The 14,444-nt window shown below is 43.7% G+C and overlaps 1 protein-coding gene across 1 annotated transcript in view; it reads left to right on the top strand.

Annotated features, from left to right (window-relative positions):
* LOC124233033 (AT-rich interactive domain-containing protein 3B) overlaps positions 1 to 14,444 on the top strand; it is a 51,586-nt gene that overhangs the window by 16,153 nt on the left and 20,989 nt on the right. The window contains exons 3-4 of the mRNA XM_046650031.1: positions 13,056 to 13,127; positions 13,326 to 13,398. Of these exons, the coding sequence (XP_046505987.1) occupies positions 13,056 to 13,127; positions 13,326 to 13,398 (145 nt within the window). The remainder of the gene's footprint in view (positions 1 to 13,055; positions 13,128 to 13,325; positions 13,399 to 14,444) is intronic.

Genomic DNA, 14,444 nt, shown 5'->3' with positions numbered 1-14,444 from the left:
AGTACAGGTATCCCTTCAAGATTCTGATTCCAATTCGTTTGGATATATCCCCATAAGTTGGATTACTATATCATATGGTAGTTCTATTTTTTATTTTTTCAGAAACCTCCATACCGTTGTCCCTATCAGCTGTACCATTTTACAATCCCATCAGCAGTGCACAAGGATTCCAGTTTCTCCACATCCTTGTCAACACTTGTTATTTTCTGTTTGTTTGTTTTTATAATGGCCATACTAGCAGATGTGAGGTGACATTGTGGTTTTTATTTGCATTTCCCTGATGATTAGTGATGTTGACCATCTTTTCATATACATGTTGGCCATTTGTATGTCTTCTTTGGAGAAATATCTATTCAAGTCTTTTGCCTATTATTTAATTGGGTTATTTGGTTTTTTGCTAAGTTGTGGAAGATCCATGTTTTCAGTGCTAAGTTGATTCTAACTCCTAGCAACCTTGTGTACAGCAGAGTGGAGCCCTGCTCAGTCTTTTTGCACCATCCTCTCACCTTCTGGAGCTATTTCAGACAATGTTCCACTGCTATTCATAGGATTTTCATGGCCAGTTCTTTCAAAAGTGAGTGGGCCGGTCCTTCTTCCTAGTCTGTCTTAGTCTGGAACCTCTGCTGAAACCTGCCCACAATGGGTGACCCTACTGGTGTTTGAAATACCCATGATATAGCTTTCAGCATCACAGCAACATGCAGCCACTACAGTATGACAGCCAACAGACAGGTGGTATGGTTTCCTGACTGGGAGACGAACCTGGGCTACAGCGGTAAAAATGCCGAATCTTAACCAGTAGCCCACCAGGGCTGGCTTGGAGTTCCTTATATCTTTTGGATATTAATCCCTTATCAGAGAGATGGTTTGCAGATATTTTCTCCCATTCTGTAGGTTGCCTTTTCACTCTGTTGATTATTTTCCTTTGCTGTGCAGAAGCTTTTTATTTTGAGGTACTTTCATTTGTCTATTTTTACTTTTGTTGCCTGTGCTTTTGGTGTCATATCTAAGAAATCATTGCCAAGACTAATGTTGTGAAGCTTGTATCCTGTATTTTCTTGTAGCACTTTGGCAGTTTCAGGTCTTATGTTTAAGTCTTTAATCCATTTTGAGTTGATTTTTATGTATGGTGTAAGATGAGGGTCTAATTTTATTCTTTGCTTATGGATATCCAGTTTCCCCAGCACCATTTGTTGAAGAGACTATCCTTTCCCCATTGTATATTCTTTGCACCCTGTCAAAGATCAGTTGACCCTATGTGTGTAGGTTTATTTCTGGGCTCTGTATTCTGTTCCATTGGTCTCTGTGTTTGTCTTTATGCCAGTATCATACTATTTTGATTACTGTAGCTTTGTAATATGTTTTCAAATCAGGAATTTTGAGGCCTCAGCTCTATTCTTCCTCAAGATTATTTTAGTTATTCAGGGTCCTTTGTGGTTCCATATGAATTTTAGAAGTTTTTTTTCTATTGCTTTAAAAAATGCCTTTGGGATTTTGATGGGGGTGGCATTGAATCTGTAGATCGCTTTGGGTAGTATGGACGTTCTAACAATAGTAAGTCTTCCAGCCCATGAACATGGGATGTCTTTCCATTTATCAGTGTCTTCTTTAATTCCTTTCAGCAATGTTTTGTAGTTTTCAGTGTACAAGTCTTTCACTTCCTTGGTTAGGTTTATTCCTAAGTAGTTTATTCTATTTAGTGCTGTTATAAATGAGATTTTTTTTCTCTTAATTTCCTTCTCAGATTGTTCATTGTCAGTATATAGAAACACAACTGATTTTTGTATGTTTGTTTTGTATCCTGCAATTTTCCAGAATTTGTTTGTTAGTTCTAATGGGTTTTTTGTGTGTGGAATCTTTAGAGTTTTCTACATGTAAGACCATGTCACCTGCAAAAAGATAATTTTACTTCTTTCCAATTTGAATGCCTTTTATTTCTTTTTCTTGCCTAATTGCTCTAGCTAGGACTTCCAGGACCATATTGAATAGAACTGAAAGAGTAGGCATCCTGGCCTTGTTCCTGCTCTTAGAGGAAAAGCTTTTAGTTTTTCACTGTTAAGTATGGTATTAGCTGTGGGCTTTTCATATAAGGCCTTTAAAATGTTGAGGTAATTTCCTTCTATTCCTAGTTTGTTGAGTATTTTTATCATGAAAGGGTGTTAAATTTTGTCAAATGCTTTTTCTACATCTGTTGGGATAATTATGTGATTTTAATCCATGGTTCTCTTAATGTGTTGTATCACATTGATTGATTTTTGTCTGTTGAACCACTCTTGCATCCCAGGGATCAGTCCCAATTGGTCATGGTGTATGATCCTTTTAATGTGCTCTTGAATGTGGTTTGCTGGAAGTTTATTAAGGATTTTACATCTGTATTCATCAGATAGTTTTGTTTTAGTGTCTTTTTCTGGCTTTGGCATCAGGGTAATGCTGGCCTCATAAAATGACTTTGGAAGTGTTCCCTCCCCTTCAATTTTCTGGAAGAGTTTGGGAAGGATTGGTATTAATTCTTCTTTAAATATTTGGTAGGCTCACTCGTGAAGCCACCTGGTTCTGGGCTTTTCTTTGTAGGGAGGGTTTTGATTACTGATTAAATCTCCTTACTAGTTATAGGTCTCTTCAGACTCCCTATTTCTTCGTGATTCAGCCTTGGTAGGCTGTAAATTTCTGGGAATTCATCCATTTCTTCTAGATTATCCAATCTGTTTGCATATAATTGTTCACAGTAGTCTCTATTTCTGTGGCATCCATGGTAATGTCTCTTCTTTCATTTCTGAATTTATTTGTCTTCTCTTTTTTCTTAGTTTAGCTGAAAGTTTGTCAATTTTGTTGAACTTTTCAAAAACCAACTGTTAGTTTCGTTGATGTTTTTCTATTTTCTGTTTTGTTTATTTCTGTTCTAATCTTTATTATTTCCTTCCTTCTGCTAACTTTGGGCTTACTTTGTTCTTCTTTTTCTAGTTTCTTGAGGTATAGAGTTAGGTTGTTTATTTGACATCTTTGTTTATCATATTTATTGATCATGTTTATCCCTGTAAACTTCCCTCTTAGTACTGCTTTTGGTGCATTCCATGAGTTTTGTTATGTTGTGTTTTTGTTGCTTTTACCTGTTTTTCTACTCTGTTATCTTTTTCTTATTGATCTGTAGTAGCTCTTGGGCATAGGCCCTTGTCTTTGTGTGTCAGATATTTTTCACAGTTGTTGGTCTTTCAACATGATTTGTAGTTCTTTCATTAAGTAGGAATTTAAAATTTTCGTGTGGCTAAATCTATTGATCTTTCCCTCAGTGGTCTCTGTCATAATTTAAAAAGCCCTCCCCTCCCCAGGATTATAAAAAAATATATTGTTACTGTTATTTTATGGTTTTTTTTTTATATGTAGATCTTTACTCCACCTGGAATTAATGGGAAGGATGTGGAGTAGGGATTGAACGTTTTTAAAAGGCAATGTTCTTTTTAAGGCCTGCACAATGGTCTGTCACGTGGATAGCACCTTCATTTGTTGCCTATTCCTTTAGTGTTAAGACATTTAGGCTGTTGCCAATTTTTTGCTATTATAAATAGAATTGTACTGTACTTCTATTAATTTTTGTGGGGTAGATTCATAGAACAGTATTACAAGATCAGGAGAAGACTGAAAAAGTGAGGCTGTTACAAGCAGGGACTTGAAGGTGCACTGCTGGCATTTGATTCTCGGCTCCACTGTTTGGTTGCTTTGCAACCTTCTGCAAATCACTTGCTTGTACCTTGGTTTTCTCATCTGAAAGATGGGGGTTATAATAGTACCCACCTCAGAGCATTGTGCTGAGGTTTAAATGTTTGATACACATAAAATACTGGAACAGGGCCTGGCATGTAGTAAGTACTCGATTCTTGCTAGTTGTTGCTGCTGCTGCTGTTTTTATTGTGATGGGCATTTTAAGGCAAGTGACTTTGTGGAAAGGTCATGCCATTTTTATATTTCCTTTATGGGAATATAGGAGATCCCATTGTCCCAACCCTTGTTACCATTGAATATTATCATTTTTTAAAGCCTTGCTAATTTTACTTAGATAATAGGCTCCTGTTTTCTCTTTTTTTTTCTTTGATGCACCCTCTTCTGTCCTCTTGAACCTAAAAATTAAACTGCTATCTTTAGGAAATGGTTTATATTGCCTTTGAGATCCTTTTTATGGACTTGTATTTTAGAACTTGAAGCCCACCTTTTAAGTGTGCGATTTTTTTGCCCCAAATTCATCACTTAGCCTGAGGCACTTCTTCTAAGTTTATTCCTGTGGCTTGTTCTTCAGGTACTGACGTTCGTTTGAGTCCCTACCATCTGCCAGGGACTGTGCTGGGTGCACAGGCCTCATTGAGGAATAAGCTTCTGTCCCTGTATGAGAGAGACTCATAGCCTGGGAGAGGTGGCAGACAGTGCAGGGACAGCTGGCATCAGAGTTGGAACTTGTATGCCATAGGACCACCCCCTGGGATGGGGATGTGGGGATGGGAGAAGCCCTAAGAGAAGCTCTCAAACTGGTAAATGGGGTTGACTTTTAAACAGAAGTACAAGTGTGTTCTGTCTGAGGAAACCTGCTCTGTGGAATCCGAAACTTGAAAATGAAAGAGGGACTTTTTTTTTTTACTGTATAAAATAATTTATCATAGCATTTTTTAAAAACGTGGTCTTCCTATATATTTAAAATATATAGTTTGAAAAAGAGAAGTTTTTAGGAAACTTGTCTGAAGCACTGCCTTTGGCGCTCAGTTTCCCCTTCTGTCAGATGAGGGGTTCTCCCGCTCTGCTCTCCAGCTCTGACTCTGAGCTCTGTGGTGTGTGTGGTGTCAGCGGCCATTATGAAAGCTCAGGTGGTAGGTGGCTCTCGGGGTGGAATGAGCAGTACTGCCAACTTGGATTCTGCAGAGAACAAGGCCTTCCTCTGTGGCTCTCAGACTTGGACTTGGCTGGGCCGGTTCACTCTTCGGCATAGAGCTGTCCTCGTCGCCAACATTGCATTTTAGTTTCTCTGCCTCCTTTTGTAGGAACAGAGCATTTCTGGGCAGTCTTCTTGATTATTGACTGCGTGGACTGATTGTGTGCCTAGATGGAAAGGTAGGCCTGCCGCCCTCTCTCCCTTCCCCCACCCATCCTCCTTTCTACTGCTTCATCAGAAAAGTGTCCTTAGTCTTTTTCCAAGCCACCGAGTTTGAATTGATCTTTGTTGCTAGTAAGAGGTGGGGAGGCACTTTCTGGTTCCTGCTAAAGTTACCTGACAGCGGAAGGTGTGCATCTGATAATTATAACTCTAGTGCTTCCAAGGCCCGAGCGATTTAGCTAAGAGCAGTAATCCTGATCTTATCAGGAGGGTTTTGTAGTCCAACAGTGTTGCTTATAACAGTATCTGTTTTACTTCCTGGGCTTCCCCTCTCCTCTTAGGATTCTCCTATAATCCTGCCCATTACCCTCTTGTGCATGTCTCCTTACCTCCTGGAATCAGTTAAAACTGGTAGGAGGACAAAGATAGCTTTCTTTTCTTCCTACCAAGATCTGGGAATTGGACTTTTAACATTACAACATCATCAGCCTGGCCAGCAGTAGAGCAGTCACAAGTGCGGTACAGATAATACCTGCAGAGCCACAGACCTAGCCAAAGAGAAGGTAGTTTATGCATTGCTTATTAAAAAATAGTAATAATACTAGCAACAGCAGTATTCAGCCCAAATCAGAACTTCAATTGCATTTTGTATTTCAGAGTAATTAATTGGTGTCCATGAGCGTGGGATCAGCCCCTTACTAATGACTACTTTGAGGTTCAGGTCCTAGGCATTTGCCCAGATCCTTCACCTTGGGATTCAGAATCTATCCGATTGTAGAGAGTAGACAGAAAGGAAACACATTACTCTTCTGTATCTTCAGAGAACACTCAGGAATCTCTATAGAAGTTGTCAGTGTGCATGATGGTGTTCTAAGGACGGGACAGTTTCTTAGAGGTTTCAGAATACAGGGAGCCCAAGTGAAGAATAGGCGGCTTAGCCTCTGTGCTTTGAACCTGGAGGCAAGGGTTAACTCTTGCCTTGCGGGGGAGTGAGGAATGGGAACTAAAATTGCTTTGGACATCTGAGCTGTGCTTTAATAAGATATTCCAGGTGGTCAAGGAGTAATCCTAAAATAGCCTAGATACTTAATTGCTTTTAAAGTCAGGCACTCCTGTCTCTGGGGAGGTACAGCTCTCAGGAATGCAGTGCTGGCTCCTAAGGTCTTAGAGGCGTGGTCTGGTTGGGCTTTTTTTAAATCCCAGGAAAAAGAAAGGCACAAGGTAGTCTTCTTGTCAGGAGACACTGGATAAATACTCCCTTTCTCCTCATTGGAAAGTTGGCAGTAAGCCTTTGGCTCCTGCTGCTGCCAGCTGCCATAACCTGGCTTTGTCTAGGGCTGTGGGATTGGTCTTGTCGCCCCCCACCCATCCCCAGAGACAGTGGCCTATTTTCATGAGTGCTCAAAGGCTTCCTGTTTGATCCTCTGCCCAGCGTCTCTCCATTTCCGTCAGAACATACCTTTCTCACGATTAGATTCAGATTCATCCTGCCCTTTCTCTTTCATCCCCTCAATCCAGATCCAGTTGATTCTGATTTGGCTGCTGCTTAAAGTCCTTCCTCCCTGGGCTGCTACTCCGCCAGCCCCTGAGCGGGCTCTCAGTGTGGGAGACTGCCCAGTGGCCAGCACTGGCTTCCCTCTCAGATCTTCAATACTGTTTACAAAAGTAACGTATTGACATTGTAAATCATTACTGAGGGGCATTAAAAATATATTTTATTAAATGAGTCATACTGCTCTCTTGCTTGAAAGACTAAATATTGTGAAGGTGTCAGTTCACTAAATTATTTTATAATTTCAGTGCAATCCAGATTTTCTTTGTTGGCAGGGGAGAGCAAGTGATGGGTCTTGACAAATGATTCAAAAGTTAATACAAAAAAAAAAGCAGGGGCCGGCCCCGTGGCACAGTGGTTAAGTTCGCACATTCCGCTTCAGCGGCCCAGTGTTGGCTGGTTCGGATCCTCGGTGTGGACATGGCACCGCTTGGCAAGCCATGCTGTGGTAGGCATCCCACATACAAAGCAGAGGAAGATGGGCACAGATGTTAGCTCAGGGCCAATCTTCCCAAAAAAAAGAAAAAGTGTTTTGATTCTTTCTCTCTCCATTAGACTGTAAGCTGCGCCAAGTCAGAGGCTCTTACCTGTCTTGTTCTTTTCCTCTCAGAATCTTTCACAGTATCTGGTATATCCAAGGTGATCAACGTTAGTACGTAATTGAATATCAGGAAAAAATTGAAAAATGAAAATCCCAATCCAAGTAGGTGTCTACATACATTTGTGTGTATATATTACATTTTTTTCCAACAAAATTGGGCCATTAAAATAATCTAAAACGCTGATTTAATCCTTTGTGTGTCTGTTCAGAAAACACCCACTGCCTCCCTACAGTTTGGAGTGTAAACTTCCTCCTGGTATTCAAGGCATCTCACAGCCTGTTTCCACTTTAACTACTCTGACTTGCATCCTCCCTGCCAAAACATGCCTTGTTTATCCCCTTCTCCAGGCTCATTTAAACTGTAAATCTCCCCCACCCCTCCTCCACCTCCCGGGCACTTTGTGTCCTGGTACTTTGACTCGCTTTGTTCAGTGCTCTGTGTGTTCAGCTTGTTTTGCCAACCGGGAGGTAAAGCTCCCAGTGGTGGGACCGCTGGTTTTTTTGTATCCTCCTCAGCAGCTTGCACAGTGCTCGACCTGGGGTGGGTTCTCCGGAAATCAGTGTTGAATGAATTTGGCATAGGATCTTCACTTCTCAGGACAGAAAGGAGCCGTGGAGGCCCTCTCGTCCAGCCCTGTCTCTTGTTGGATTCCACATCATGACATCCCAGACAGATGGTCATCTAGGGCTAGGAAGCTGCCCATCTCCTGAGAAGGCCCACTGCATTACTGGGCAGTTTGGATTGTTAGAAAAGTCCTTCTATCAACCTGAAATCTTCCTGGTTACTTCTGCCAGTGACTCTAGTTCTCCCCTCTGGGGCTTTCGAGGAAAACAAAAAAAAAAACGAACAACAAAAAAACCCTGCTTCCTCTTCCACAGGCAGCCTTTTAGATTTTCAAACACAGTGAATACATTTCCCCCGTCTTTCAATCTCCCGAGGCTGAAGTGTTGGGGAAGCACTGTTTTAATTTTGAGTAGCAGTCAGGTTAGACTTAGAGTCATTATTTTTTGAAGGCTTTTATGTGCATGTCACCGTGCTAGCTGCCATATTTCTCTGATCCCCTCAGAGGTGTAACCTGCTTGTCTTTCTTTCCTGATCCCCTGTCCCCTGGGGGAAGATGGGGGCCCATCCTACCCAGAATGTTCTGTTTGGGAGGTAGTGGTAAAAAGTTAGCAATTCCTTTTTTTTTAAGGTATGCTTTTTATTTACCTTTTTGGTGAGGAAGATTGGCCCTGACCTAACATCTGTTACCAATCTTCCTCCTTTTTTTTCCTTCCCAAAGCCCCAGTACATAGTTGTATATCCTAGTTGTAAGTCCTTCTAGTTCTTCTATGTGGGCTGCCACCACAGCATGGCTTGATGAGTGGTGTGTAGATCCGTGCCCAGGATCTGAACTGGCGAACCCAGGCCACTGAAGTGGAGTGTGCAAACTTTAACCACTACACCGTTAGGCCACCCCCCGGCAATCCTTATTTCACTATCCCAGATAAGTCTCCTGGGCAAGTGTTGTGTGAGGGCTGGCTTTCTGTTTGGCTGCCTCTCCCAGATGAAGCCAGTGAGATGAATCAAGAAATAAAAAAATCTCCCACTGATAGGAGCCTCCCAGAGCCATGACTTGACGTTGTCGGCATTGTATGGTCAGAGGATTTCATTCTTTTTCTCCCTCTCTCCCTTCCTGATATCCCTACCCAGAACTTTCTACTGTTCTTTCAGCCCACGTGGCAGCATGGTATAACAAGGAAAGCCAGACAGCCCTGGGTTTAGGTGCTGGCACCACGACTCAGAAGCTCTGAGGCCTTGGGCAGGTGAAGTTACTTGCTCTTTGAGCCGTTGTCTTCCCATCTCTAAAATAACCACCTCAACATAGTAGAATTAAGTGAGGAAATGCTTCTTAAGCGTCTGGCCCAGTCCTTGATACACAGAATGTGCACAGACACTAGCTTCCTGCTTCCCTTTCTCCTTCCCCCAACCTTCTTTCACTACCATTTTTGAGGGATTTAAAGGCAGAACACTCTGTGGCCTCCCAGGGGAAAATGAGCTAGTGTGGATATAGTAACCAAAGCTAGTCTTGGGTGAGTATTTGGGAATAAACTGTCTGTTTCCTGTGAGCCCCTGGTGAGATCAAAGCTGCTAAAAGAGAGTTCTCAAGTAGGAGAGGCTGAAAAGGTTGTAAATAGCAATAAGTGACCACTCTGGCTACTGTTGACTTCTCGCACACATTTCTGCCTGCTGCCCATGGGGGAGTAACAGATCCTGTTCCCTGGGCAGGTGAGACGTGCATGCAGCGCCCCCTTATCTGAATTGTGTTTCTCTGGGACCTCTCTGGATCCCTAACCTGTTGAGCTGGCTCTTTTTGGATATGTTTTCCCTGTACTTGCCTCTACCACTCCCTGCTTTCCTCCATCACTACCATCTCAATCAGACACACTCAACATTGAAGAAAAGAATCATTTCTCTGGGCTGATAACTGTCCAACAGTCAGACCCACACCATGTTGATAGACCAAGAACCCTCCTGCACGTAAACCTGAACTGCATAAGTGAGCTATGTTGTGCAGCAATTGGTCGGAGTTAAGAATCAAGAAAATAACTGCTGAAGCCTGTAATCGTCCCAATGAAAGGAGAGAAGAGAGGTGTTGTGGGGTTGGTGGTCTCATGGGAGAGCCCATCCCTGTCTTTCAGCAGATATGTCAGGGCTTTCCATGTCCTGAGGGCTGGGGGTACCCTGCCAGGATGCTTACAGACTGGGAACATAGGCAGAGGCACAGGGAACCAGAACCCAAGGGGACACAGCCCAGAGGAGAAAGGCATTGATTCTGCCTGGTGGGGAGAGGCTAGAGGCTTCGTGGAGGAACTGGCATTCCAGCTGGACTGTGAAGGACGGGCAGGGTTCAGAAATTACTCTCACCTCAGCCAGAAAATCTTGTGAAGCAGAGTCGAAGTTTAACGGCCCCAAGACAAACAGAGTAATGCAAAGAGAGTGGATGTTTCCCCATCAGCCCCAACTGAATAATTTTTTCAATTAAGCAATGGACCATCCTGGCCTTGGAACTGGACAAAAGAAAACGCCTGCACTCCTGGGCAACTCTTGTGCGCGTGTCTTCTTTAAATGGTAGCTGACATTCCTATCCATGAAATGGGTCAAACAATGGCATTGCTCAAAGAGTTTAGTGTCCCATTTCTACCCTGTTCTGGCAGGTTTCTCTGTTCTTTGTGATCACTGAGTCAGGGGCGTTTCAGGCTAAAATCCAATCACTAAACAGATTTTTAAGCAAAATAGTTCACCCTTAGTGCAAGGTCTGACCATCCCACTGTTCAGATTCTGTTGCGGTTTGGGCAGAGCTGGAGAAAGTGAAGGGAGGGGGTCATAATGACCCCCAGACCCCATCCTCCAAGGCATTCTCCTCTGTTCCTGGAGCTGAGCTCTCACACTTGGGTGTTTATTTTCACACGTAGTCACACAGTGGTTACACTGACGGGCTTGTTTTTACACTCCTCTCCTGCTGTAGAAAACTCTGTCTGAGAATCTAGGTTGTGGATTCCATCCTCTCCACCCAACAGAGTGTTAAATAGTTTCTGAGTGAGCATTCGGAGTGCCTGAAAGTTACTGTAATTAGCACAAAAAACTGTTTTCATCTCCCTTGGTGACCAATATAGAAAGAATCCTCCTGTGAACAGAGTCAGCTTCAGATCTCCAGCTGGAGAGAGTTGGGAATTGAGCTGCCACAGTAAACAGCTGACATAACAGAAGCTGCAATGATCCCCCATTAAATGTCTTTCAGCCGATAGGGGCTCCCACGATAATTGACTTTCCAGCAGGAATTACTGGCTCAAACGAAATCACTGGGCATTAGGGCAACCTACTGCATCCTTTGAAAGGAGGACTGTAACTCTGTTCGGTTTTGCTGACCTGACAGGCATAATTCATCTTGATTATTCGTTGTGCTAGTTGCCATCAGATGACACCCGATTTCTGTTGACTGTAATTACAGTGTCGGGGTGAGTTTTAGCTTCTTTTTTTTTTATTAAACAGTGTTCCACCTACTTGGTTGTTGGCCTCCCTGAGCTGAAGGTGCTTGAGGAAGATTCCTCCAACATCTGCCTGGGAGATGCTGAGTGCACAGTCAGATGGCATTTACTGAGCACTTCCTTACACGTCTTTTACTAGATAAGCAGGGAAACAATTTGGTGTAGCCTGTTTCATTTCAACTGACAGGGTGTCACTTCTTCTTGGTTGTACTTACCTCCCTCTGTGCTAAATTGCTGCTCTCAGGCAGTGGGTCTACATCTCAGAGCCTGCTTTGAGCAGGGGAAGCACAGGATGACCCCAAAATATAACTGAATAATACCTCCACTTTCAGGCAAGCTCTATTAAAGGGAGAGTATGGACTAAGACCAGGCTTCCATTTTGTTGGCTTGGTTTTACAACGAAATCCCTGTGCCAAGGATTTCCTCCAAAGAATTTCCAGTCCGAAGAATGTCCTCCCAAGAAACCCGTTCCCCATCCCCAGATGCCCCTCCCCAACCACTTAACACACCCCAGCCAGCTGTGTGGCATGTGTGTGCATGTGCATACATGTGCCTGTGGTCCTAGGGGAGAAATGAGAGTGTGCCGGGCTTAGTGCATTTGGTCCCATCCACTGGGTCCTCCACTGGCCAGTGGAGCAGCAGTGAACGGCAGCTTTCTACTGACGTTTCATAGTCCCCACTAGCAGAGGGCCTCTTTGACTCTCTGTATGGTATATGTGTTTGTATATTTTCTGAAGAGGTGCTTAATTGGTTCAAATAGCCAGTTAATGCCTTTTAACAATGATTATAGTTCATCACGAATTCCCTGGGGCCTAATATGTGCCTGGCAGTGTGCTGTATGCTGGACGTGCAAAGATAGATAAGACACCTTTGCTCCCAAAGAGCTTACAGTACGGTGGGGATGACCGATAATTTCAAAATAAGATGTTAAATTCTAAGCTTGAAATGTACGGAGGTTGCTTCCAGCGTTGTTAGCACAGCTGGGAGTGACTGAGGCCTCCCCAAGAGATGTGCCTGCTTTGGGGAATGAGTCACCCAACTGAATAAAGGTAGGAAGCGATTTCAAGAATGTCAACAAAGGCATATTTGCCATTTCCTCCTGTTCAGTTGAATGGTGTTGGTCTAACCTAATCAATTAAATTAGGATTAGGTTTTCATTACTTCTCGATGAAAATGAACTCCACCCTACTGGCACTGGAGTCTCTGTATTTTGGGAATAATCTCAGGTCCTGGGGGCCTCATATCACTCGGGAGTTCTGATTGCTAGACTTAGGGCTTCTAGTGGTGAGGCTTGGCTGAGAGACCACAACTTTGTCTAGGTCTTGCTCCCCTTGACCTTTCATCCCCACTTAGAGTGTTGCGTGGCAAGCCAGGCCAGGTATCTTCACAATATACCATAGAATGTACAAACACATAGACCATACAGAACCTGCAGAAAAGTGCTACATCTCAGAGTATTGGCTTCTGGAAGATCAGCTAGGGATGAGCAGGTTCTCAGAAAATTGAGCCTTTGTGTCCTCTTCTTCCAAGATTATTGGGTATAAGTAACACCCCCCCTCCTCTGACAAATGGCGATGATTCTTCTACCTGACTCCCTCTTAGTTTGGAGCCGTAATTGAAAGCAAAAGACCCAAAATGTCCCTGTAAGGGTGGCGGTGGCAGTTACCTGAGCAGTCTTTATACTGTGAGCCAGGATAGCACAGTTGGTACGAGTCTTCATCTTCCCCCTAAATGATTGCCTTGCCCTCTGTCACTCTCTTCCCATTCCCTTCTGAACGCTGTGCTTTCTTCCCCTTCAGAATGGTGGTTTGGCCTGGAGTGACGATGCGGACGGAAGCCGGGGACGAGAAATCTCTCGAGATTTTGCCAAGGTCTGTAATGTTTCCTTGTGATAACAAATGGGGTAGTTCTGCAGTGGGTTGTTATATCTGATCCCCAAGGAATAGGGACAGGAGTGGTCTATGAGTCCCATTTGTAGTCGTTCAGATGGTTCTGTGTCTCTGGTGTAGACTTCCTGCACAAGATGGAATTTTTCATTGTGTTTTTTTCTTGGGGGATCGGGACTGCAGCTGTATGAACTGGACGGTGATCCGGAAAGGAAAGAGTTCCTGGATGACCTCTTTGTCTTTATGCAGAAGAGGGGTAAGTGTGCAGTCCCCTCATCATTTCAATTCAGTGGATATTTATCAAGTGCCTACTGTGTGCAAGTCACTGTTAGCCATCCTCCCCGCAGAGTACCAGTGTCTTAGCCCAGGAGGACAAGAGGCCTTTACTACTGATTGGTTCCAGACTTAGCCAATAATTGACAACCAGATCCAAGAGGGCAGAAATGGCCTTGGCAGAAAATGAATAGAATGATCATCCAAATTTGGTGCTGCCTTATTTTTGTCACTCTTCTTCCTCTGATTAACTGATCTCTGGAGTCATTTCAAATTCAAATATACTTTTTTCTTAGCCTTATAGCTGCCCTAGACATCACTTAAACTAGTATGTGGGACTTCGTATTGGTGCGTGTAGTCTTATAGGGACGGAGAAAGGTGGATGAAAGAATGGCGGTCCCTCAGGATTTGTTGGGAGAGTCTGAAATGATCCATGAGAGAGAAGGGCTAACAGTTTTCCTATCCATCGGCTCTTTGATTTTTGCATCCACTGGCTCAGTTGGGGCATTCTTGCAGTTTAACTGTGGGGTACGTGGGCATCTGCTTTATAATGCACATTCGTACTTCTCTGTCCCTCTCTCCTTCTCACGCCTCCCCCACACACCCCTAACTAACTCCACCCTGGACCATGGCGTGACTGGGTCTTGAGCCCAGTGACTCAACTTCCTGGCTTTATATCCTGTCACAGCAATGGGTTCACCAGCTGGGTCAGCCCTCAGGAAGCACGGCCAGAACCCTAGCCTCTCTAGGAGAAGGTCTTCAGTAACCTGTGCAGCTCTACCTTCATCACCCTCAGGACAAACCGACAGGAGAGAGCTGCTCCCACCAGCCTCTTCCCTGGGACCCTCCTTATGTCTGATGATGTATCTCTTGGTTTCTGTGTCAGCTCCTTTATTAAGACCTGGGAGTGAAATCTTCCTCTCTATCCTAGGCTGAGCCATAATGGCAGCTCCCAGCAGCTAAATATTCTAAATATCCTTTCCCTCCCTCTTTCCCCCTCCTTCTCTTTCCTTTACCTTCTAAAGCCTT

The sequence above is a fragment of the Equus quagga genome, unplaced genomic scaffold, assembly GCF_021613505.1.
Source record: "Equus quagga isolate Etosha38 unplaced genomic scaffold, UCLA_HA_Equagga_1.0 153_RagTag, whole genome shotgun sequence".
NCBI lineage: Eukaryota > Metazoa > Chordata > Mammalia > Perissodactyla > Equidae > Equus > Equus quagga.
Note: the sequence above shows the minus strand (reverse complement) of the source record. Positions and strands in the feature narration are given on the sequence as shown.